The 23,192-nt window shown below is 44.7% G+C and overlaps 5 protein-coding genes across 5 annotated transcripts in view; 2 read left to right on the forward strand and 3 right to left on the reverse strand.

Moving 5' to 3' along the window:
• Positions 1 to 437: 437 nt before the first annotated feature.
• Positions 438 to 5,153, forward strand: cxcl14 (chemokine (C-X-C motif) ligand 14). Its single transcript, XM_083686304.1, has 4 exons — positions 438 to 692; positions 1,419 to 1,524; positions 3,112 to 3,225; positions 3,691 to 5,153. The coding sequence occupies exons 1-4, from the start codon at positions 629 to 631 to the stop codon at positions 3,704 to 3,706; spliced, it is 300 nt and encodes a 99-aa protein (XP_083542430.1). The 5' UTR covers positions 438 to 628; the 3' UTR covers positions 3,707 to 5,153.
• Positions 5,154 to 6,269: 1,116 nt separating this feature from the next.
• fgl1 (fibrinogen-like 1) lies at positions 6,270 to 9,590 on the forward strand. The gene is made up of 7 exons (XM_083686303.1): positions 6,270 to 6,427; positions 6,752 to 6,917; positions 7,126 to 7,285; positions 7,585 to 7,682; positions 7,969 to 8,057; positions 8,763 to 8,950; positions 9,247 to 9,590. Exons 1-7 carry the CDS (start codon positions 6,365 to 6,367, stop codon positions 9,404 to 9,406), a joined length of 924 nt encoding a protein of 307 aa, XP_083542429.1. The 5' UTR covers positions 6,270 to 6,364; the 3' UTR covers positions 9,407 to 9,590.
• Positions 9,591 to 10,721: 1,131 nt separating this feature from the next.
• Positions 10,722 to 15,946, reverse strand: LOC310815735 (calmegin; the record flags this gene model as incomplete). The annotated part of the gene is made up of 10 exons (XM_083685629.1): positions 10,722 to 10,741; positions 11,244 to 11,346; positions 11,490 to 11,609; positions 11,744 to 12,009; positions 12,487 to 12,679; positions 12,872 to 12,953; positions 13,091 to 13,232; positions 13,707 to 13,753; positions 14,024 to 14,097; positions 15,815 to 15,946. The coding sequence occupies 10 exons, from the start codon at positions 15,944 to 15,946 to the stop codon at positions 10,722 to 10,724; spliced, it is 1,179 nt and encodes a 392-aa protein (XP_083541755.1).
• An 844-nt stretch (positions 15,947 to 16,790) lies between these two features.
• On the reverse strand, positions 16,791 to 18,969 carry LOC310815736 (polyadenylate-binding protein 1A-like; the record flags this gene model as incomplete). The annotated part of the gene is made up of 4 exons (XM_083685630.1): positions 16,791 to 16,999; positions 17,081 to 17,308; positions 17,414 to 17,972; positions 18,094 to 18,969. 4 exons carry the CDS (start codon positions 18,967 to 18,969, stop codon positions 16,791 to 16,793), a joined length of 1,872 nt encoding a protein of 623 aa, XP_083541756.1.
• A 935-nt stretch (positions 18,970 to 19,904) lies between these two features.
• The window catches only part of LOC310816227 (cyclic nucleotide-gated channel alpha-2-like), a gene marked incomplete at both ends in the record, with an annotated part of 3,511 nt that continues 223 nt past the window's right edge, over positions 19,905 to 23,192 (reverse strand). Inside the window, 6 exons of the mRNA XM_083686295.1 lie at positions 19,905 to 20,570; positions 20,683 to 21,446; positions 21,693 to 21,799; positions 22,111 to 22,218; positions 22,539 to 22,727; positions 22,968 to 23,078. Coding sequence (XP_083542421.1) covers positions 19,905 to 20,570; positions 20,683 to 21,446; positions 21,693 to 21,799; positions 22,111 to 22,218; positions 22,539 to 22,727; positions 22,968 to 23,078 — 1,945 coding nt within the window. The remainder of the gene's footprint in view (positions 20,571 to 20,682; positions 21,447 to 21,692; positions 21,800 to 22,110; positions 22,219 to 22,538; positions 22,728 to 22,967; positions 23,079 to 23,192) is intronic.

A 23,192-nucleotide genomic window follows, 5' to 3' on the forward strand; every position in this document is an offset into this window, starting at 1 on the left:
CTGTTTGACTATAAAAAAGAATTAAGAAATTGGGACAATGGAGTGGCAAATTGGGATAATTCATCAGTTTCATACTGTAGGCTCATCTAATTAATTCAAGATGAGTGTCTGAGTTTTTCAATGGTTCTCAAGAGTGAACAAATGTAGTGATTAACTGCGACATTTTATGGCTCCAAGATGTTGTACATAAAGTCTACATGCCAGTCCCAAAGTACAATCAACATAATGATTTCAATCAAATACAATCAAACTTTCCACCAAACATAGACTACTCCTTCTTTTGTGTGTTTTTCCATCTCTTTCCCTACTTCTTATGTAGTCCACTTCTCTTGTAGAAGTGCTTGATTCGCTGGCTTGTTCTGCATATTAATGAGATGGGAGAGGGCTCGTTTTTAAAAGCCGGTGCTCAACAACATTTCGATATGGCAAGCAGCGCGGGTACCGTGAAGTGCCAATGACGTTTTATTTGAACATTCTGGACATACCCAGTTCGTGAACACTCGAGAGTCTTCGAGAGGAGTAGAAAAATATCCCTCCTCCTAAAATTCCCACAAGAGGATATTTGTTTGAGTGAATTCTACTTCAAAGACCAGTTGGGAGGAATTTGAGGTCCTCAACAGAAGACGAAATGCATCGTTGTACAGCAGCGTTTCTTTTGTTAGTTATTGTCTTATTTTCTCTCAACGCAGAAGGTAAATTATCTGTTTCTATTTATCCGATGTAATAATCATATATGAACACAGCTTATATATAGGAGGACAGTGCGCTGGAAGAACATTATACAGGGATGCTTACCACCTGCAACGTTTTACCGTTGCCAGTGGCATGTCTAAATGTGTGCATTGTTTGCTATTATGGTTTATAACTGTATTTTTAATGTGTCATTCAACCTACTTGGTTTGTTTTGAGTTGTTCATCTGTGCTTGAATAGCTGAACACAAATGTGATTTAGTTTAGTTGTTGATTCTTTGTTTATGGGCGGTTAAACCTCTTCAACAGCAAACAGCATTCGCCCGCATGTTGTATCCTAATGTTTATCGACATTTTGCATTTTAAAATTGTAGTCTGGTGTTTATTAGACATTTAATGCTCAACGGTGTGGAATTTGAGTTGAGAGCCTTTTAAGATGTAGTAGGTCACACATTTCAGCATCACAGCGTACGGCTGCTCAACTCTGCGCGAAATGGTCCAACAGGAATGTCAATCCACGTGTATACAGTGTTACTGGCACTTCACATGAAGACAACATTGTTTGAGAGAATGAATATCGTCTTTAAGTTACGCTACAGCTTCAGTATTATAAATATGCAGCAGGGGAGCTCATATCACATTCATCATAACTTTATAAAGATGTGACAGATTGCTAGAACTCATCTGATTGCCTTTATCATCATAACAAAGGTTTATTTTCTCTGCAGCCTACAAGTGCAGATGCACAAGAAAAGGGCCAAAGATCCGGTATAAGGATGTGCAAAAACTGGAGATCAAGCCAAAACACCCATTCTGCCAAGAGAAGATGATATTGTGAGTCTCTCTTCCTTCTCTCTAACACAGATGCTTTTTTATCGTTTATGCAATAATTGTATACACATCTCAGTTTTTGCTATTTGTTTCTTCCATGTTTGTTTGCCATAGTACAAAGTACAATAACTTTTTTTCGATCAATAAAACAGTGGACATTATAATTCATAGAATTGCAGCTAGGCCAACTAAGATTTTCACCGATTGCAATGGAGTCCCAAGAACCAGATATTCTTAAAAGGACATTTTAGCTTTGACAGTAAATCAAATCTATGTGTCAAAATCGGGTGACACATTATTCTCTCTATTAGATCCATTGCCTTTAAAGCATTGCTTGCTCAACTGGGCCATAGCACAGACTGCTATTGTTGTTGGTTTGAGGGGTCTTGGCACCCTTTGGGCTTTCCCTCTTCAGATAAGAGCCCCTCTTTTTTAGGGTTCCAAATGGACTCCAATTAGCCTATACTATTACATAAAAGACCCCATTGTCTCGAACAGATGCTTAGTTCACATCTGAGTCATTTTTGGTGGAAGTGGTCCCTACTTTTATTAAAGAGGACAATACTCTTCCACCACCTGCTGGCTACTCAAGGTAGTGCACAGAGATGTGATCTTATGAATGGGAATTCAAAACCCACACAATAAATCAATTGTTATTCTGCCCCCCTGCTATTGATTACTTCAGCACATTAAGGCCGATATGGTATACACACAGTAGGGGTTCAGTGTCCAACAATGTTGTTTGGAGTTCTCTACTCCCAGAGTTTCAGGAATCTGATGTCCTGTGGCCAACGCTTGATGAGCTTGATATCCAGCCAGTAAAACACCAAACAGTTAAAAGGCCTATTTACATAAGATGGTGGCCACTGGCCACTGACCCCAGTGAAAAATGAGACTCTGCGGGCTCCGGAAAGAGTGCCCCCTCTCTCCTTTGTCACTGCCATTGGCTTACGTCTCTGAATTTAACATTCTCGAGGGGCCACCTCAACAGAGAGTGTCACAGTGTCTCCAACTCCAACCAACAGTTAGGACTTAACCAGATTAACTAGAGGCCTGCGTTGGCTGCAATAGGAGAATATTGAAAAGGCAAAAGCACTAATAAGAGATTGAATTCTTCCCTGCGGAGAAGCAGTAGGCAAACACACAACAACACACGTCATGGCTGGACCCAAAATGCCACACAGCCTCTGCTGCTGCTCTGAATGTCAATGGGTTCACATTCACACAGCCTGAAAGATCATGGCGGTTACCTACTGCTGGTTTTGAAAGCTTGTCATTAGAGGTCCTCTCTGGGTCTGTTGACTTGAAAGAAAGATAATAATGCGGAAGACAGAAAACATGTTTTATACATATTTCTCTATGGGTGAACTGTTTCACTGCCTGTTATTTTAGCTTGTGCCGATTTTCTAGAGAATCTTTGAGTGTGATATAAATATATATTTCAGTTATTACGGTGTCACAACCACGTTATTTAGGTTTGTTTTGGTCACTTTAGGTAATTGAGGATGTAACATGTAACTAACTGTACAGATGATGCTTAAAGTTCTAACGGCCTAATTACAAACTTTCTCTTTCCTTTTGTTTTGTCAGTGTCACCATGGAGAATGTGTCCCGCTTCAAAGGGCAGGAGTACTGTCTGCACCCCAAACTGCAGAGCACCAAAAACCTGGTCAAGTGGTTCAGGATCTGGAAGGATAAGCATAGGTGAGAGTCCACCCACTCCAAGAGCTGAATAAGAGGGCCGACCGTGTTTCATGCTGTGGTTCTAATGCATTTCATGTGAATGCTTCTGGTACAGTATAAATACAAGGCTGCCACCTCCTGGCAATGTGCAGTACTGTAATTGTGAGGACAGATCTATGCAGAGCAATGAGTTTCCTGAGGGCTTAGAATCATACATCATCGTAATGGAGCATTTTGCACCTATTGTACATGTAAAGTATAAAATTCTAAAAAATTCATCACCCTCATCACTCATTTTCAGCACATCAAATTGCATTCTGTCAACTACATAAATACACCTTTAAGCTCATTGGGTTATGGAGGCAAACATGATCTTAGTGCTATGAAGCTTTCAGAAAACTCACCCCTGACTATTACAAGAATGTACATAGTGCATAATTATGTTTGAGTGTGACTTTAACACGATTGTCTTGTCTCACTCTACAGGGTGTACGAATCTTAAAACCACGGATTATGTGCTCAAGGGTGGAACACATGAACAAAAAAGCCCCATCACTAAGACTGTTTTTTGTGAAGTCCAAGACATGATCTCCAAACAATCAGTACTTGGTCTTGGAGTGAGATTTATCAAGCACATAAGAGATTCCTAGTTTGCTGGTGCCGTTTTAGTTGGCCATCAGGCTAATCATTTCTGTTACTCACTTAAAGTCATATCAACTGTAATAATGATTGTATTTCTCCGATGCCAACATTCAAGGCTGTTTACCTGTGTAAAAGGATTCTGGGGATACTAAGGTAGAGTACGAGAAAAGGTTCTTGAATGATCAAGTCTGGCCCATCATGATTTTGGATATAGGAGATGTTAGCCCTTGAATCAGGAGTCTGTACTGTGACTATAGTACAGTATGTCTGTGTGTTGTAGCATAAAGGGGTCGTAGGATTCTTGTTATTGTACCAACTGGGAGTTCTTCTGTTGTATCTTACGTGTACTCTCCAGAAGTGTCAAACATAGCATACTGTATTATGTGTGTGTAGGGAAAGTGATGGAGGGCTTATGTAGTCAAATACCTTTCATCAGGTTCTTAGATACTATAAAACCAAGCACCCAAATATGTATCCATTTTGTAAATTCAAATACATTGAAAGAGAGGAGGATAGTGTAAACAAAAGGGAAAAAAACACATCCCAGATGACTTGGTAGATAAGTCATTTACAGTAATTTGACATGTATTTGGTGCCATTCCCAAATATCCATGATTTGTAGGATTTATAGCGATACATAAACTCAACTTGTTAATTGACATATAACTACTGCACTTGGTGTCAATATTGTAAACAGCTATGATATTATTATTTGCCCTATTTCATATTATTAGACTGGTGTTCCTCAACACTTTTAATTGTACAATAGCCTCTTCAAGAATGAGAAAAAAAACACATTATTTCAGCAATGTCTCATTATTCCCTTATTCAATTGATATTAAATCCAATCGAGACATTTACATTTTCTGCAGTGGCAACAAGAGATTGAAAACATTACATGATTATATCCTATATTTTTTGAATGAGGAACCTTCAAGAAGGTGTGTTTATTTTGTAAGCTATTGATATACATTGTTATAATGACCAATCCATTTTTTCACCAAACAGAATGCTCAATACACATTTTCCTTAAAAAAATGTGCATTCTTCTTGTTTTATATCTTATATATATATATATATATAAATGTATAAATACGCATTTTGTAAATAGACCAATAGGCTATGTTAGTGAGAACATAAGACTTTCTAGTGTAATGTATTGTATTACTGAGTTATTGTTGTTTTGCTATTTAAATTGTTGTTTCGATAACAGAGATTTGGAGTATCTGTGTTTGGACTGACCCACCAAGCACACATTTAAACATTCCAGTGAGTGTAAATCAACAAGCACGGCAATAAACACTGTCTAAAACAATACTGTTTCTATCATTTATTTGATTTGTCCTCTATCTTTGAAACAACATATTATCAAGTCAACTAAACAAACACGCACACACACATCAGTCTATTTAAGTCTACAGATCATAAGGGTATAATATCACAAGGGTCATAAGGGTAAACTACTGCTTGATGTCACTATACACCTTCTAAAAGGATATAGGGACTGACTATTGAGGACAAAGGGTGCGTCTCAATAGTCTCCACGTCTTCACATCTTCCTCCATCTGCACTAATCTACAAACTATGGACTGATTAAAGTACCTCCTGTTGGATGCTTGTTTTTTTAAATCTTAAGACCTCCCAGAACAGGTGAATGAAGGATATCAAGGAGAGGAAGACACTTTAATCTATTGAGATGCACCCAAGATTCTGCCCTCTTATAGCTTTTAGTTCTGCCATTTTCTGAAAAGTGTGCATTTCCTATTGGCAGTAAGAGAGTGGCTATGGTCCAATTCTCCACCCTTGTCACCTTTCTCTACACGTGTGCACACATTCCCCCTGATGGAGGTAGGGATGGACTGGTGTCAGGAATATAGTGGAATCCTTCTCCTGTACCACTCTGCTTTTAAATGCAGAGGGGGAGGTGATTAAGTGCACACGTCTGGGTGAAGGGTAGAGAATTGGAACACAGTCCGTGAATATGAGGCCTCAGTCGGCCCAGCTGCAGCTTCACACATATTTTCTCCATTATTCTTTTATGTCTGTAGCAAATCAGGTATTCCCTTTCAAGCTCTCCCCCTGAGCATGGAGAGCCAAATTCTACTTCACATAAAAGCACAAATATATCAGTATTATTATAAACAAAAATACAATACAGTATATACAAACACTATAATATCTTAAATAAGTTGTCTATCATGCCAAGTTATCAGGCTATGTCCAAGTTATTAGGCTATTTGAGGAGAACAGCCACACAGTATGCCAAAGTAGGTCTCTGGTCTGTATCAGTCAGAATCATGTTAGTGCTACATGTCTGTCTGACTCAGGCCTGAGGATTGTGTTTTAAAATAACAGAGTTCGAGGACGTAGGCTACTCCTCCGATGGGAAAGATAGTCCCACCACATTCCTCTTGGATCGGCAACAAAGAGACAGCTAGTAAGAGCTGTTGAGGTGTGCTCTCCTCTATAAGACAAAGACATTGGATTGTTTGACTGTTACAACCCTTACAGATAGAGCATGATGGGTTCCTTCAGGATGGTCTTCATAGGCCTGATCATCATGATGGACATGTCTCTCTCGGTAAGTATTCATCACTAGTCTTTAGATATTTTTCTTCTACTTTGATGGAAATCAGCACCGACTTGGTCAGTCTGAACCACTCTATGCTATTGACGTAAAAAACAAGCTAACTAAGCTGTCGGTCAAGCTAGTACAGAGCGATTTGGATCGACAAAATACTATGAAAGGTGTGTATACTTTATCTGAGTGTGTGTGTGTGTGTGCATGAATGCATGTGTTTGTATGTACACATGTGTGTGTGTGTGTGTGTGTGTGTGTGTGTGTGTGTGTGTGTGTGTGTGTGTGTGTGTGTGTGTCTCTGTGTGTGTGTGTGTGTGTGTGTAGACTTCAGATGAGTGCCAGCAGGAGACAGTGCGTCTGCAGAGTCAGTTGAAGACTCTGGAGGCCCGGGTGATGAAGCAACAGCAGCAGATCCAGGCGCTGCGCAGCAAGCAGACAGAGCTTCCCATAGACAAATTCTACCAGCTGGGAGATCACACTGTGTATAGAGGTCAATACCAACCCAAACCCTGAAGTGTAATTATGTATTTAGCACAATTAGGTCAATCCTAATTAGGAGCTGTATTCCTGAGGGGGGCACCAAAGTAATTCAAAAGTAACAGTCTTGTCACAGTTTTAGAACAATACATGTGTTATGGGAGTGAATATTTGTCTTACAAAATGAACAGAAATAAAGTCAGCCATACTCTCTCGCTCAGACTGTGGGCAGATTTTCAACGATGGACACAAAGCGAGTGGGTTCTACATGATCCGCCCCCTGACGAGCCCCGCCCAGGTCAGAGTGTACTGTGACATGAGTGAAGGGGGCGGATGGACGGTCATCCAAAGACGCTCAGACGGCAGCGAGTCCTTCGACAGGTAAAACACATCATACCTCATGTGGTAGAAGCTCTTTGTTTACGCAGAATACAGACGTGATTCAGATGATTCACATGCAGTAACAACAATAAATGTATGAACCACGAGATATCACAGTGACATTCTTTTACATGGGCCAAACCCTATCTAGACTGCACGTATATGCAGTAACTCAGACTGCATGAATGCATAATGTATTCAGTATCAATTGGAGAATATAATGTATGTTTTGTACTGTATATGATTCTTGCATAAATAAACAGTTAATAAATCTCCATAATAATGTGATGTGTATGGAGGCCCTGGAGCGATTATAAGCAGGGGTTTGGAGACCTGAAGTCAGCCGGTGGAGAGTTCTGGTTGGGGAATGACAACCTGCATTACCTAACTTCACAAGGTGAAATATACATGATCAAACTTCACAAGGTGAAATATACATTACTAAACTTCACAAGGTGAAATATACATTATCTAACTTCACAAGGTGAAATATACATTACCAAACTTCACAAGGTGAAATATACATTATCTAACTTCAGAGATTTAAATATACATAACCTAACTATACATTACCTAACATCACAATGTGAAAAAAAACAGTCTACATTGACAGTGAATCAGTGACAGTGAAGTATGTGATGTAGTTGTGATTAATGTCTGCCTCCATCCTCGACTTGCTCCAGGTGAATACAACCTCCGGATCAACTTAGAGGACTTTGAGAAAACACAGCGCTTTGCAGAGTATAAAGACTTCAAAGTTGCAGATGAAAAGGTGCTGTATCTTTCGGTTCTTCTGTTTGACTATAACTCTATTAAATAAGAGTCTCTAGAATGGTGACTGATAACATTGTCTTTTTTGGGACATTTCAGCATGTACAGTATATCAGTTTCAGTTAGGCTTCTAGTTCATCACACATCCACATCACAGTGGAATAATAGTAACCAACTGTGCTGAATTCATTAGCGTACCAGAAAGTACCCCTTGTTACCACATACTGTAGTTACCTCATAGTTTATTAGTAAATACTGGGTAAACACCAGCTGAAACAGGGCTGTAAAATAAATCGTTAACTTTTCCTGTGTTATACTCTCACAGTAGTAAATACAGTATTGATTGAGTAAAGACCAGTACAGGCTGGTGGAGGTAGAAATCAGAGGACAGGCTCATATTAATGCCAGGAATGGAAGGAGAAATAGTATCAAACACGTGTGTTTGATACCATTCCTCATTGCATACAATGAGCCCGTCCTCCGATTTCTACCTTCGCCAGCCTTCACTACAGTACAGTGATACATCATGATTGAACCCAGGACATTTCTGGAGGTACACAGGAAGCACAGTATACAGTACACACAGCACAAACTGCTAAGTGACACATCATGGTTGACCCCAGGACATTTCTGGAGGTACACAGGAAGCACAGTATACAGTACACACAGCACAAACTGCTAAGTGACACATCGTGGTCATCCCCAGGACCTCTACATGCTGGAGTTCGGGGAGTACTCTGGGACTGCAGGAGACTCACTGTCAGGGACCTACCACCCCGAGGTCCAGTGGTGGGCCAGTCACCATGGCATGAAGTTCAGCACTCACGATAAAGACAACGACCGCTACAGCGGCAACTGTGCGCAGGAGGACAAGGCCGGCTGGTGGTTCAACAGGTATAGGTTTAGGATCCAGTAGCTGTGTCCCAACTCTCCTCCCTGCTCCCTGTAGTGTGCACTTGTGCACTCCCCAACACAAATTTGTTAGTATTGACTTGGTATAAGAGTCTATGTGGAAAAAAGTTCACGCTTCAAGGAAAACGGTGGTGAACTGGAACGTTACTCTTTCGGTCTTCCAACTCATGGTCAGAGAGACTACGTACATAATCATCCAAAGAATAAAGCACAATGGCAACACGTTATCATTCTGAGTCAATGTTAATTCATGCTGTTGTTTTTTTTTTCTCCACTAGGTGTCACTCTGCCAATCTGAATGGGTTCTACTACAAGGGTGCCTACAGTTCAGTGACGGATGATGGATTGGTGTGGTACACCTGGCGTGGCTGGTGGTACTCCCTCCAGTCTGTTGTCATGAAGATACGACCCACTGATTTTGAACCCAATGCAGTGTGATCCTGGGACTACCCACTCTTGTCATTTGCAACATGCACTACATTTATACAGCCCACATACCGATACAATCTATTCAATGTTCAAACATTTTGTACGCAGTTCATCCCGTCTGCTCACAAATATGTGCTTTTACTTTCCTCACCAAGTAATCTGCTAGCGAATCTAAATAAAGCATTCATCAGCATGTTCTACTTGTGTTCAATATTGACCACACCATGATTGCCGTCACACTGCTAAACATTCCACTTCTCCGGATCATCATTCATTTTGTTACATACACTTTTATTAGGGTTTGCTATCTTGTTTCTGTTCATATGAAATGTATTTGTAGCTTCTTATTCATATCCACACAATTACACCATGTCAGTTCTAGACTTGCAATCAAGTCTAGAACTGACCTGCAGGAGGAGGTCGTGGTCTTGGAGGAGAAGACCAAGGAGAACAATCCCAATAAGAAATCCAGCTGCTTCTCCTCTCTGTGTAACTGGGCATGGAGATGAACAGGGCACCCACAACTCACATTCCCTTTCACTAAACTGTGTATGTAATGGTACTAACATGTTTTTTTGAGCTCAGGTAATATTCCTACTCATCCAGAGGACTTGGGGGATGAGATTGTGGATTCAAGACAGGCCTTCCAGATGACCAGAGTCCTGACTGAGGCTGTAGTATCTAGAGCCATAGGTTGTATCCATAGGGACTAGCGAGAGGATAATCAATATATCAACCAATAGTTGGAAATTTTATAAGATTCTTACAAATAAGCAGTATAAAAATATAAAAACCAATTCATAGAAAACAAAAGGTAATGACAATTGAGACAGAGAGAACAGAGGCCAGATAGAAGGAATGCAAAAACACAATATGCAGTATGCTTGTTCTTTATGTACAGTACAGTATTCCTGTGTTTGGTGGTGTTTTCAGAGACAACACACATCTTGAATATAACTTAGACATCTAGCAAGTTCAACACTTACAAATCTGAATAGGTTATTCATTAAGTTATACTGAATGAAATCACAAAACTGAAGTGGAATTTGACACTAAATAGCTTGTGCCACTGTTTTTGTATTCATTCCATCCATTTTTCACAAGCAGACACAAGCATTATTAGCAGCTTTGGTTTTGTGTGTTAGGAATGAATGTGACCAAGAGGACTTTTCACCACCTGACAGAACAGCACCTTCATCCTCTGTGGAACACTCGCTGCAAAGAGGCAGCATGTCACTATGGAACACACATATACACACACACACACACACACACATACACACACACACACACACACACACACACACACACACACACAACCCCTTCAACCACATACACTGGATCCTGGGGGGTGAGGAGGGGCAAGGGGGTGAGCCCAGGCCTGCTGCCATAGTGTTGAGGGGTTCAGTCCTCAGGCTGGTGGGGAGGTGGAGCACCTCACTCTAGGTGCTGCTGTATTCACAACAGACCCATACACACACACACACACACACACACACACACACACACATCAGTAACAATTGATATATAGAGAATGACATTTCAGCATTAAATAGCTAACATCAATGATGCTATGCTACAATGTCACAGAAGTTGTTTATGTAACCAGATTCACCTTGAGCTCCAAGTCAGACTTCCTCTGAGATTTCTGGTTCTCCCTCCTCCTGGCTCCTGCTCTGTTCTCTGCCGCTACACACACACACACACACACACACACACACACACACACACACACACACACACACACACACACACACACACACATGAATACACAAACACACAGGAATACACAAACACACAGGAATACACATACACGTACACAACTCACTTTGGTATGTAATCTCACCATAGTCGCTGAGGCTGATGGGACCCTCAGGCTCCCTGGGGTCGTCTGGCAGCAACTCATCAGACTTCTTATAGTAGTAGTCCATGTGAGGGGGGCCGAATCTCTGATGCATCCACACACACACACACACACACACGCACACATGCACACACACACACGCGTAAATACAGGTAATTTTTTCATCAGATCTGATGTCAGTCCTCTATCTAAGTGCAGAGAGGTGTTTTAACAGGTTTGATGTCATACCTTGTCGGGCCACATGAAGCTGATGAAGAGGATCATGGGAAGGCCTACGGTGAAGATGTAGACACCCCAGAGCCACGGACGAGAGTTTGTGGCAAACAGTAGGCGTTCCAACAGCCCAGGCTGAGAGGGAGCACACACACACACACACACACACACACACAAATTAAATATCCTGCTCACTACTTCAAACTACTATAGGCTTAGACCAGCTGTGTGTTTTATAGCTAATGAGAGAGAGAGATAGAGACACTGACTATATATCTTTGTTCCCAGGTGTCCTGAGTCCAGCGCTGGGCCAGTCCCAGATCATCACACAGCAGGAAGTTGTCAAACATCACTTCCCCCGACAGAGACCACAACTCCAGACCCAGCGCCCCCACAGAACCCAGACCCAGACCTGCGGGGGATACTGGTTGGCTGTCTGGGGATTCTCTGGGCGGGGCCACGTCAGCTAGCAGGAGGCCCTGACTGACCAGTGACAGGTCGATGAGAATCTCATACCTGCTGTCTGGGTACAGGTCTACACACACACACACACACACACACACACACACACACACACACACACACACACACACACACAGAAACGAATGTAAGGTGTAGAGGTGAGGTGTAGAAGGTGTAGAATGAGGCTAACATCCAGTATAAATATGAGGTTTAGGATGAGACTAACGTAGGGTGTAGAGGTGAGGTTTAGGATGAGACTAACGTAGGGTGTAGAGGTGAGGTTTAGGATGAGACTAACGTAGGGTGTAGAGGTGAGGTTTAGGATGAGCCTAACGTAGGGTGTAGAGGTGAGGTTTAGGATGAGACTAACGTAGGGTGTAGAGGTGAGGTTTAGGATGAGACTAACGTAGGGTGTAGAGGTGAGGTTTAGGATGAGACTAACGTAGGGTGTAGAGGTGAGGTTTAGGATGAGACTAACGTAGGGTGTAGAGGTGAGGTTTAGGATGAGACTAACGTAGGGTGTAGAGGTGAGGTTTAGGATGAGACTAACATAGGGTGTAGAGGTGAGGTTTTCGGTCGGTGAAGTACTGGCTGAGGTCAGTGTCCGGTTGGGGGGCGTGTATATGACGGGGCCGCCCGGTCTGGGGGTCTGTTACCCGGGCGATGAGGTGGACTTTATGGCTGCTGCCACATTTGTCAGGTCCGAACATGAGGGAGTATGGAGTAGCATCACTGAACTGGCTCTAGACACATGAGGACAATACACACACCACAATAAGATAATAAACAACAGTATAACATTAACCACACAACAATATGTGACAACAACACAATAATACTGTACATAGCAACAACAATGCACAACCCAGGCCTCACTGAACTGGCACACAACACAACAACAACAACAACAATGACAACAACATTGATGGACTCACCAGTGTCAGCTGATCAGAGTCAGACAGCAGCTTGATGTAGGCTCCACTACACTCCACCCCTCTCTGGAATGTTACCTCATACCTGCACACAGACAACACATCAGGAGATTCCAAATCTGATGGTGTGTGTGTGTTTGTGCATGTGTGTCTGCATTCGTCTGTGCATGAGTGTTGTGTGTAACAGTGATGCGTGTGTGTGTGTGTGTGTGTGTAACTCACTGAAGGCAGAGCGGTGTGTGTGTGAAGTGGTAGGGTGTGTGTAGGTACGCAGCGAGGGCGTGGTGTCTTCCTGCTGACTTCATCACCAGCACTTTATTCCCAGGTTGCACTGCAGCCTGTAGGTCTTCCAATGCCCACTCCCCTGGGAGGAAACAAAACAACCCTTCAACTTAACCCCTGACCCTACATTTAACCTCTTACTTCCCAAGGTTAAACAGTAACTGCCGGGAAATGTTGGTGAATATATATTTATTAATGGAATCTACCTTCAATTTAAGGTCAGAACAAGGTAGTATACTCTACTGTAGGAGAATTCTTTCATTGTATGTACGATAGGACTACAATGTACAATAGGCCTACACTACTTCAGCATTTACTGTGCACTACCTCCACTCCTGAAAAGGGGGGAACATTAACTGCTGAAAAATGGCAAAAATGTTGTTTACTATTTACTGAATAAGTCATCTACATTCAATTTACGTTTGACCATCATTATAAGGCAAAATAGGAGAATCCTCTCACTCTATGTACTGTAGGCCGACACTACTTCCATAATTAGTGTACACTACCTCCACTCCACTCCTGATAAGTGTGTAGGAGCTTCCTGCCTACCTACCGTCATATTTGAATGTGGCAGTGTCCGCCTTGGACAAGACCCACCTCCTGGGGAAGACACATGCAGAGAAGCCATAACTTCAGTATTAACCTCAGACCAACTGGTGCATCATAACTATGTATCTGTCTTAGGAAATCAAACTTTATATATCACATAAACAGTGGAGGCTGGTGGAGGTGGAAATCGGAGGACGGGCTCATTGTAATGCGTGGAATGGAATTAGGAATGGTATCAAACATATGTGTTCCATGCATATCATTACAATGAGCCCGTCCTCTGATTTCTACCCCCACCAGCCTCCCCTGGTCATAAATCACCTGTCCAGAGGACCAAAGTCAAACGTCTCAGCAAAGTGAGCTTCGTCTGGAATAGAAGGGGACCTGTAGGTAGCCTGTCACAAGTGTAGAGAGAGTAGATAAACAACATGGTTGATGGCTTAACAGGTTATTCATTGGTAATGTGTCATTAGTCCTGCAAATGGTTAATCACAGTCACACCAGTACTTACTCAGGTCAAGTGGAGAAATGCACATCAAATGACACAATCTCAACATCAAATTTCCACTGTGAATGATAATGTGAGGCAGTATTTCTACTGTGTGAATGAAAACTTGTGAGAGAGAGGCAGGACAGTAACCAGTAGAATGTGATCAGGGACTGACCTGGCCCTCAGCCGAGGATAATATCACATAGACAAACATCCAGGTAAGCAGAAGCCGGCAAAGCACCATATCTGAGTTAAACACACACACACACACACACAAACACACACACACACACACACACACACACACCATACTGTACACATTACCCCTACGTGTATATGACAACATTTACACAACTAAACACTTTTTCTATGGACTATTAATCTATGATATACCACAGTCATGGCAACATCCTTTATACTCGATTTGTATGACATCTACACACTTCAGTTACATGTACAGCACTGTTGGGAGATCTGGGGTTCACAAAAAGGCTAAATGATACAGCTTCCTCCTCCATTGCAATGACATTTAACAGCAGAGATTTAACCTTTTAAACAATGAACTACTTATTATTCTGTTTACCTTGAGAGGACAACATCTTCATGTGCCTGTGGGAACACACACTTCACTTCCTGAAAGTCTTGATCATTAAAACTGGACTTTGGTCCCTAGTCAGTCGGTCACCAAGCAACAAAGGTGCTTTGGTGCAATGTCCTTACAAATGCATTGTCAGTTATACTTTTCACATTATTCTGTGAATACAAAATCATGACATTGAAATATATGGAATGTGCATAGCTGGGCAATAATAGTACAACTATTTAAAGATCTAGTAGTTCATTCACATCCTCTGTTTCATGCCCAGCTGGGATGTGCATTGCTGGTCTAGGAGGCCTTGCTGTCGGTCTGTCTGGTCCAACCAGTGTAGAGCAATGAAAAGAATATCAGTTTCCACATTAATGTTTGGCAGAGACTTTTGGCTATATTTTGTTGATACCAAAGCATATCTAATGTTGATAATCTGACTCCAATGTAATTATCACAACGTGCAAAGAATTGTTGAGTGTGCTTATTTAGTGCAAGACAGGTCAAATAGAATGAATCAAATGATGCTTTAATAATACTGTATACTTATACATTTATTACAAGACAAATACTTCATAGAAAAATGTTACATTCTAATAGAGAGAGCAGAGAGAGAGATAGAGAGATGACTTTGATACGTGGTTCATTTAATTCAAGTAATTTTAATTTATAAAAATTAAAAAATATATTTTTGTCTTGAAACCATTGTGGTGTCTGATGTTTGTTGTCCATATTTTTACTGTAGAATGAGTGGGTGGTAATTAGGCACTACTGTTGGGGTAATGTGGTGGTGGTGGTGGTGGGGAGGCGGGGGGCACCAGATCCTAATCTCGCCTAGGGTACCAAAATGACTAAGGCCTTGCCTTGCTGACGTGCCTGAACTGCATCACACAGGTAGTCCAGAACCAGCCATACCATGGAACCTCTGGTATGTAACTCATCAAATCAGGCCATGTAGCACACAGACACACACACACACACACACACAAACACACACACACACACACACGCGCGCGCGCGCACACGTGCAGCTGACCACCAGGAGGCACCAGTTACACAGCACGGCTGTGGCGATGATCATCAGCCAGTGGTGGTACGGGTTATCAGCAGGAGCCAGGACCTTGACATCTGTCCTCTTCCTGTTAATGTAGAAAACACACACCCACATGCGGTGTCTTGGACAGGATCCACCTCCTGGGGAACACGCATGCAGAGAAGCCATAACCTCAGTACTAACCTCAGACCAACTGGTGCATCCTAACGATGTATCTGTCTTAGTAAATCAAACTTTATATATCGCATAAACAGTGGAGGCTAGAGGTGGAAATTGGAGGACGGGCTCATTGTAATCATTCCATTCCATGCCAACATGTGTCTTTCATACCATTCCTCATGTTACCCGTGAACGTCTGAAGAACCAGATTGACGGCACACAGAGAAGGTGGTGGGGTTTAGCCCAAAGGCGTATTTAATTATAACAGGGGAAAAAGGGGTAGGAGAGAGAAGGATAATCCAATAGAGAGTAGTCCAGGGTCGGTCCAGGGTTCGGCAGGCAGGCGGGTAGTCAGACAGGCAGGGGTCAGGCAGGCAGGCGGGTAGTCAGACAGGCAGGGGTCAGGCAGGCAGGCGGGTAGTCAGACAGGCAGGGGTCAGGTAGGCAGGCGGGTAGTCAACACAGGAATGGTAGTCGAGTAGTCGGGGGTCGGTCCAGGGTTCGGCAGGCAGGGGGGTAGTCAGACGAGCAGAGGTAGGGCAGGCAGGGGGGTAGTCAGACGAGCAGGAGTGGGGCAGGCAGGCGGGTAGTCAGACAGGCAGGGGTCAGGTAGGCAGGCGGGTAGTCAACACAGGAATGGTAGTCGAGTAGTCCAGGGTCGGTCCAGGGTCAGGTAGGCAGGCGGGTAGTCAACACAGGAATGGGCTAGGTCCGTGGAAGGTAGACGAGGGGGAATCCGAGGAAGACGAGGGTAAGTAGGTTTCAAAGTCCGGATCTCCTTTTTATGTGTTATTGGAACTCAAGCTGGGATGTGGCCAGATTTCTGTGCAGCCTCCTCAGCCCAGTGGGCCTCCAGCACAGCAACCGCTTCATCCACCTTGGAGCGCAGGGACTCTGGAGACTCCAGCATGTGGAGCAGATCACAGTTGTCCATCTCCAGCAGCATGCCGGTGACCTTGGGAGCGATGCTGGGGTGCATGTTGCGGATAGATGGGAAGAGACGCTCACCTGGAGGGAGGGAGAATTAATATCTGTTACAGTAACAGTAACAGCTAATGGGGATCCATAGAAACAAACAAATAGACTCACCTATCATCTGTTTCTGGTCCTCATGAGGAAGGGCAGCCAGTATGGAGGCAGTCAGAGGCTCCAGGTCCTGGACATGGACAGCAGGCTGCTGCATGGGGACCTGTGGCTGGGGAGCCATGTGCTGCTGGGGGTAGTGTACACCAGCTGTGTACTTGTTCTGGGGCATGGTGCGCATCCGTGCTGTAGCTGCATCTGCACTGGCAGGGCGCTGTCTCAAGGCCTGGGTAGCTGAGAGGAAAGATTATCATAATCAAAGGGATATTTATGGTAAATGTTTGGCGAGTGGTGTTGTCAGACCACTATGAGCAGCGTTGCTTCAGAAAATATACTGACCTATGTGCTGAAAGGTCATCATATGGGGCAACTGGGAGGGTGTGGTCTGAGGCCTGGTAGCGGATGGACACATGGTGTTGGGCATGTTCTGGAAGTACAGAGGTTTCACACTCTGGGTAGCCAAGCGAGGAGTGGGTCTCAGCTGAGCCAGCTGATTGGTGAAGTATGGGGCAGCACAGTTCTGGGCCTGTGGAATGGCTGCCATGAAGAATCCAGGTGGGGGAGCAACCTGGTAGAGGTTGATGCCTGGGTTGGGAACGGCACGAACGGCGCTGGCCATCCTCTGCATGCGCTGGTTGGTTCTGTGAGCCTGGCGCACCTCCTTGCGCTGGGCCAGGGTCACATACAGGGGCTTGGTGGCCACGATGCGGCCGTTCATCTCAGTCACAGCCTTGGTGGCCGCCTCAGGGGAGGAGAAGCAAACAAAGCCAAATCCCTTGCTGCGTCCACCCTCCATCATTACCTTTGCACTGGTGATTGTTCCAAAGTGGGAGAATTCTTTGTGCAGCTGCTCATCATCCAAGCGATCATGCAAGTTCTTCACGTACAGATTGACACCCTGGTAGAGAGAAACCCTGTTTAGTGAGATGTTTTTCATGCCTCAAATATATCAACAATGTTTACCAAGACTATCAACTTCTTTTTCTTTTACAGTATATCTTTTTTTCATATACACACACCTGGTATCTGGTCGTGCGGCCCTGCTTCATCTGCTCAAACTGGCGCTTCAGCACAGTCTGGCGCTCTCCTCTCTTCTGGGCGCGGCCCACGTAGACCCGCCTCCCATTTATCTCCCGGCCATTCATCTCATCAATGGCCCTCTTGGCATCCTCATGCCTTTGGAAATTGACAAATCCAAAACCCTTGGACTTACCAGTGTCATCAGTCATGACACGGATGCTCAGGGCTGGTCCAAATCTCTCAAACCTCTCCTTAAGGCGCTGGTCATCCATATCCTCCCCAAAGTTTTGGATGTACACGTTAGTGAACTCTCGGGCCCTGGATCCATGTTGAGCCTCTCGTTCTTTCCGAGATTTGAAGTGTCCAACAAACACTTTTCTGTCATTCAGTAACGTGCCATTGAGTCTCTTAATAGCTCTCTCAGCAGACTCCTGGGTGTTATACTGCACAAAGCCATAACCTTTAGAGCCATTCTCATCACATACTACCTTGCAGGAAAGGATGTCCCCAAACTCAGAGAACCTGTCGTAGAGGTGCTTGCTGTCAAAAGTCTCCACTAAATTCTTAATGAAGATGTTGCCTACCCCACTATTTCTCAGAGAAGGGTCACGCTGAGACCACATGATGCGCATAGGTCTTCCATTGACATCATCAAAGTTCATGGTGTCCAGGGCACGCTCTGCGTCAGCTTGCTGTTGAAAGTTGACATAGGCATGCACAAGAGATCGGCGTGTTATCATGTCCCTGCACACTCTTATAGAGATGATTGGACCACAAGGGCTGAATTTCTCATGCAGCATTCCCTCAGTGGTGTCCCTGTGGAGATCTCCTACATACAAGGAGGCCATAGATTGAATAGGCGCACTAGGATTCATGTCTAATGGCCCTTTCAGACAACAACAGGTGAAAAATCTATCTATCAAGCTCTTCACAGAGGAATTGCAGGTAAATGAATGGCATGTGTACTGTAGCTGGATTCTAGAACCCCAGCTGCATGTTCTACATTGTTATGTCATCACATTTTCAATTGTGACATCCTTAATGACTGGATGTGATGTGTGTAATATGTTAGTAGAATTCTAACTTCAGTCATTGTTACCTCACAGCATAGCCAGGGTCCATTTTGTACTAAGGTCAGCAACCCCATGTAGGGGTTCATGAGGAATCCTTCCCCAGCAGATGTATTTCACATGAATACGGATATTGTCACTGAATATGCCCGGGTGTTTTAGCGGAAACATTTAAAACAATGTAACTATTTATTCAACTAATAGACATGTGTTCGTTCACTCTCTAAACAACTGTTCAACATAGAAAAATACAGCACATTGTTAAATGTTTACATTTCTTTTTCCTACACTTTGCACATAACTAGGTATATACATACACCTTCAGGTATTGCTTCTTGCTGTTTCCCTTTTTCTTTTCATTAAAACTCTTTTCTGGTTTATGGATACCCCAGTCCAGCAAAGAGTCATACCTTGTAAAAAAAGAGAGAAACTAAAAGACATCAAAGTTAGCATTTTGGTGGCAAAAATTCCAGAACTGTCCCGTCTCAATGGTTTGTAATACTGATATAACTACAGTAAACAGATGCTTGGTAAAGAAGTCTGTGTCAGCGCTGCTCCACAATTGAATTGTATCGTCGTAATGAGTTGTATTGTCTCCATGATGTAGGCAGAAGGTTTCCATAGTGACAAAGGCTGTTAGTCTACATGGTGACAGTGGCTGTTGTTGGTCTGCATGATGAAGGTGAATGTTGGTCCCCATCGTGATGGAGACTATCATTGGTGTCCATAGTGACGGTAACTCAGAGCTGGATGTTGATCTCGCTGCGCACCCCGTCCTCCCAGGTGCTCTCGTTGCCGTCGGCGTCAGACAGGAAGCCGCTACCCGTGGGGAACAAGGTTACGCTGCGCTCCAGCGCCGTCATCCTCTGCTTCACCTTCAGCTGCGCCGCGGCGTACTCACTCTGCAGCCGCGCCAGACGGGTCTGTAGCCTGTCCAGACACGCCTCCAACCGCTCCACCTTCTCCTCTAGCTCCTCCCCCGCCAGGCCAGACACACCCGCCTCGTCTAACAAGCCCTCCTTCAGCAGGATGTCCCGCCCCCTCTGTTCCAACTGCAGCCTGGCGTGGGGGAACTCGGTGAGCGCCTCCATCAGGTCGTGTTTGGAAAGGCAGAACACGTCCGAGTAGCCAAGACTACAGATGTTTGCCGTTCGTCTGTTCCCCATCTTGCTGCCCCGGATGTTGAGGATGCTGATCTCCCCGAAGCAGCTTCCCGACGTCAGCACCGCCAGCTGGGTGGCCCCGTCCTCCCCCACCACCGCCAGGCGGCCATCTTTGATGATGTACATCTCTTTGCCGATGTCGCCCTTGCGGCAGATGTAGTCTCCTGGGCTGAAGACCTGCGGACGCAGCTTCAATACCAGCTCCACTAGCAGGCCGGCCTCGCAGTCCTGGAATATACGCACCTGCAGAGAGAGAGAGAGAGAAAGAGACAGAGAAAGAGAGAGAGAGGGTGTGAGGACATGCCAGGTGTGTGTGTGTGTGTGTGTGTGTGTGTGTGTGTGTGTGTGTGTGTACCTTCTTCAGGGTTTCCAGGTGTACATTAATAGCAATCTCAGCCCTTAGCTTATTGGGCAGGCTCTTCAGCACTTCCTGCTCATCCACTGCTTTCTGATTGGTCCAAAGGTAGTCGAACCAGCGAATGACGCGGGCCTCCAGGTCCTTGCTGACGTGCCTGAACTGCATGTAGTGCTTGATGGCGTCGATGCGGCTCTGAAACTCCGCCCGCGTGGCGTTCATGTTCGATATCATGGCGCCAACGTTGCCCACAATGGAGGCGAAGATCAGAACGCCAACCAGGAAGTCAAACACCACAAACAGGAACTCCTCGTCCCGGACGGGTGGTGGCGTCTCTCCGATGGTGGTGAGGGTGAGGGTGGACCAGTAGAGGCAGTAAACGTAGCCCCGCGTCAGAGAGCCGAACTCTGGGTCGGAGGAGTTAGGATAGACCCAGGAGTCGGAGCCTAGGCCCAAGGCCTTGGAGAAAGAGTAGTAGATACAGGCGTTCCAGTGGATGATAACCAGAATGTAGAGGACCAGGTTACAGATACGGAAGGCGTTGGGGTAGTTGGTCCGGGTCTCGGTGCGGTCGAAGAACTCGAACATACGGTTGAAACGCAGCAGGCGGTTGAAGCGGAGCAGGGGTGTGTGTATGCCCAGGGTGATGTAGGCTAGGTCGGTAGGGAGGATGGAGAGGAGGTCTAGTTTGAACTGGAGTGTGTGGAGGTAGCTGTCCCGTAGCTTAGCCAGGTCCTTCACCAACAGACCCTGCTCTAGAAAACCTAGGACAGGAGAGATACCCACGGTCACAGCATGGTCAGGTAACGGTAGGATTATGGTAAGAGCAACTTCACTACACAAAGTCAGAGCACGGATAGTTGGGGTAGGACTACGGTCAGAACGACTTTTCTATACATGGTCAGAGCATGATTAGTTTGGTGTAGGGTTATGGTCAAACTTCACTACATATGGTCAGAGAATGTTCAGTTAGGGGTAGGGTCGCGGTCAGACAAGGTGTGACCTCTGACCTGTCCTCAGTCTGACCACCATGTCCAGGATGTAGAGACCATCACACAGGTAGTCCAGAACCAGCCACACCATGGCACCTCTGGTCTGTAACTCATCAAAGCACGCCCTGTAGCACACACACACACACACACACACACACACACACACACACACTATCATCACAAATACATGGGATCCCAGACTTGCAAACAGAGACGCATCGGTTGTTATGGGTCACCTTAGGTTACCATGGATTATGTTACTGCTGTTTATCATGGGTTACGGGTAATGGAGGTATTTTGTCCAGAAGACACATGTCATTTAAGGGTCACTGATGATACTACATGGTTTTCTCTAGTCCGGAAGAACCGTGTAATTAAAGGAGACAAACCATGTCAGTCACTGGTTGGGGGAAAACTGAGGGGTGTGATACCATACCTCACCACCAGGAGGCACCAGTTGTACAGCACAGCTGTGGCGATGATCATCAGCCAGTGGTAGTACAGGTTATCAGCAGGCGCCAGGACCTTAACATCTGTCCTCTTCCTGTTAATGTAGAAAACATACGCACGCTCGCACACATGCACACACACACACACACGCACACGCACACGCACACCCATGCATGCAAACAGATACACACAGCATTAGAATTATCACTGACTAGATATTAACTAGTAAGTAAAATAGTACTCGTTAAGTACTGAAACGATGGCACGGAGATGAGAGAGATAAAAGGAGAGAGAGAAGAGGGAGAAAGGAAGATAGAGAGATGTCCTTTATTGGCCATTGGCAGACTGACATGTGACAGCAACACAGTGACCAAGAAGTATGAGTGACAGTCGTGGCGTTGACGTTGTGCGTACGTGTGTCTGACATTCTGGTCCACGCTGCGGTCTGTGTCAGTGGCGTCAGCTCGGGTGTGGCTGACACGGCTGGGCGGAGCCTGTAGCTCCGGTCCTCTGAACCTCTCCAGGAACGAATCAGGTCGCTCGTCCTCCTCAACCAAACTCTTATGGGCCCACTCTCTGAGAGTCACGATCATACCCACCAGCCTGGGAGAGAGAGGGCAGGGGGTGGGGTGGGGTGGGGTGGGGTGGGGGGGGGGGGGGGGGTAGAGGGAGGTAGAGAGGATGGGGGTAGAGAAAAAGTAAGAGGGGAAAAGGGGTGATATGGGGGAGAGGGAAAGAGAGGGAGGAGGGAGGCACCGGCAACCCACATACACGATAATCTTATCAGATTTATCAGAATTTATCATTTTATTACAGATTATTAGCAGAAGCATGACGACCCACCTGGAGAGGGCACCTCTTCCTCTAAAGGAATTCTGGGAGCTGAGGCCTCTCCGGTCAATGGTGGCCATCCTCTGTAGTTCTGAAGATGTGTCATCACACACTGACTGTCCTCTTTACATGCATATACACAGACACATAAATACAGATATAAACACACGCACACACACACGCACACACACACACAAACAGGATAATCATTATAAAGCAGTAGGTTACATGAGAGTG

Source organism: Argentina silus, assembly GCF_951799395.1.
Source record: "Argentina silus genome assembly, chromosome: 15".
NCBI classification, from domain to species: Eukaryota; Metazoa; Chordata; class Actinopteri; order Argentiniformes; family Argentinidae; genus Argentina; species Argentina silus.

What these genes read in the sequence shown, in the direction of transcription:
- cxcl14 (XM_083686304.1), top strand. Translation starts at nt 629, where the DNA reads ATGCATCGTTGTACAGCAGCGTTTCTTTTGTTAGTTATTGTCTTATTT. An exon ending in ATTTTCTCTCAACGCAGAAG is followed by an intron (nt 693 to 1,418) that starts GTAAATTATCTG and finishes TTTTCTCTGCAG; the next exon opens with CCTACAAGTGCAGATGCACA. An exon ending in TGCCAAGAGAAGATGATATT is followed by an intron (nt 1,525 to 3,111) that starts GTGAGTCTCTCT and finishes TTGTTTTGTCAG; the next exon opens with TGTCACCATGGAGAATGTGT.
- fgl1 (XM_083686303.1), top strand. Translation starts at nt 6,365, where the DNA reads ATGATGGGTTCCTTCAGGATGGTCTTCATAGGCCTGATCATCATGATG. An exon ending in AGATCACACTGTGTATAGAG is followed by an intron (nt 6,918 to 7,125) that starts GTCAATACCAAC and finishes TCTCTCGCTCAG; the next exon opens with ACTGTGGGCAGATTTTCAAC. An exon ending in GCCGGCTGGTGGTTCAACAG is followed by an intron (nt 8,951 to 9,246) that starts GTATAGGTTTAG and finishes TTTCTCCACTAG; the next exon opens with GTGTCACTCTGCCAATCTGA.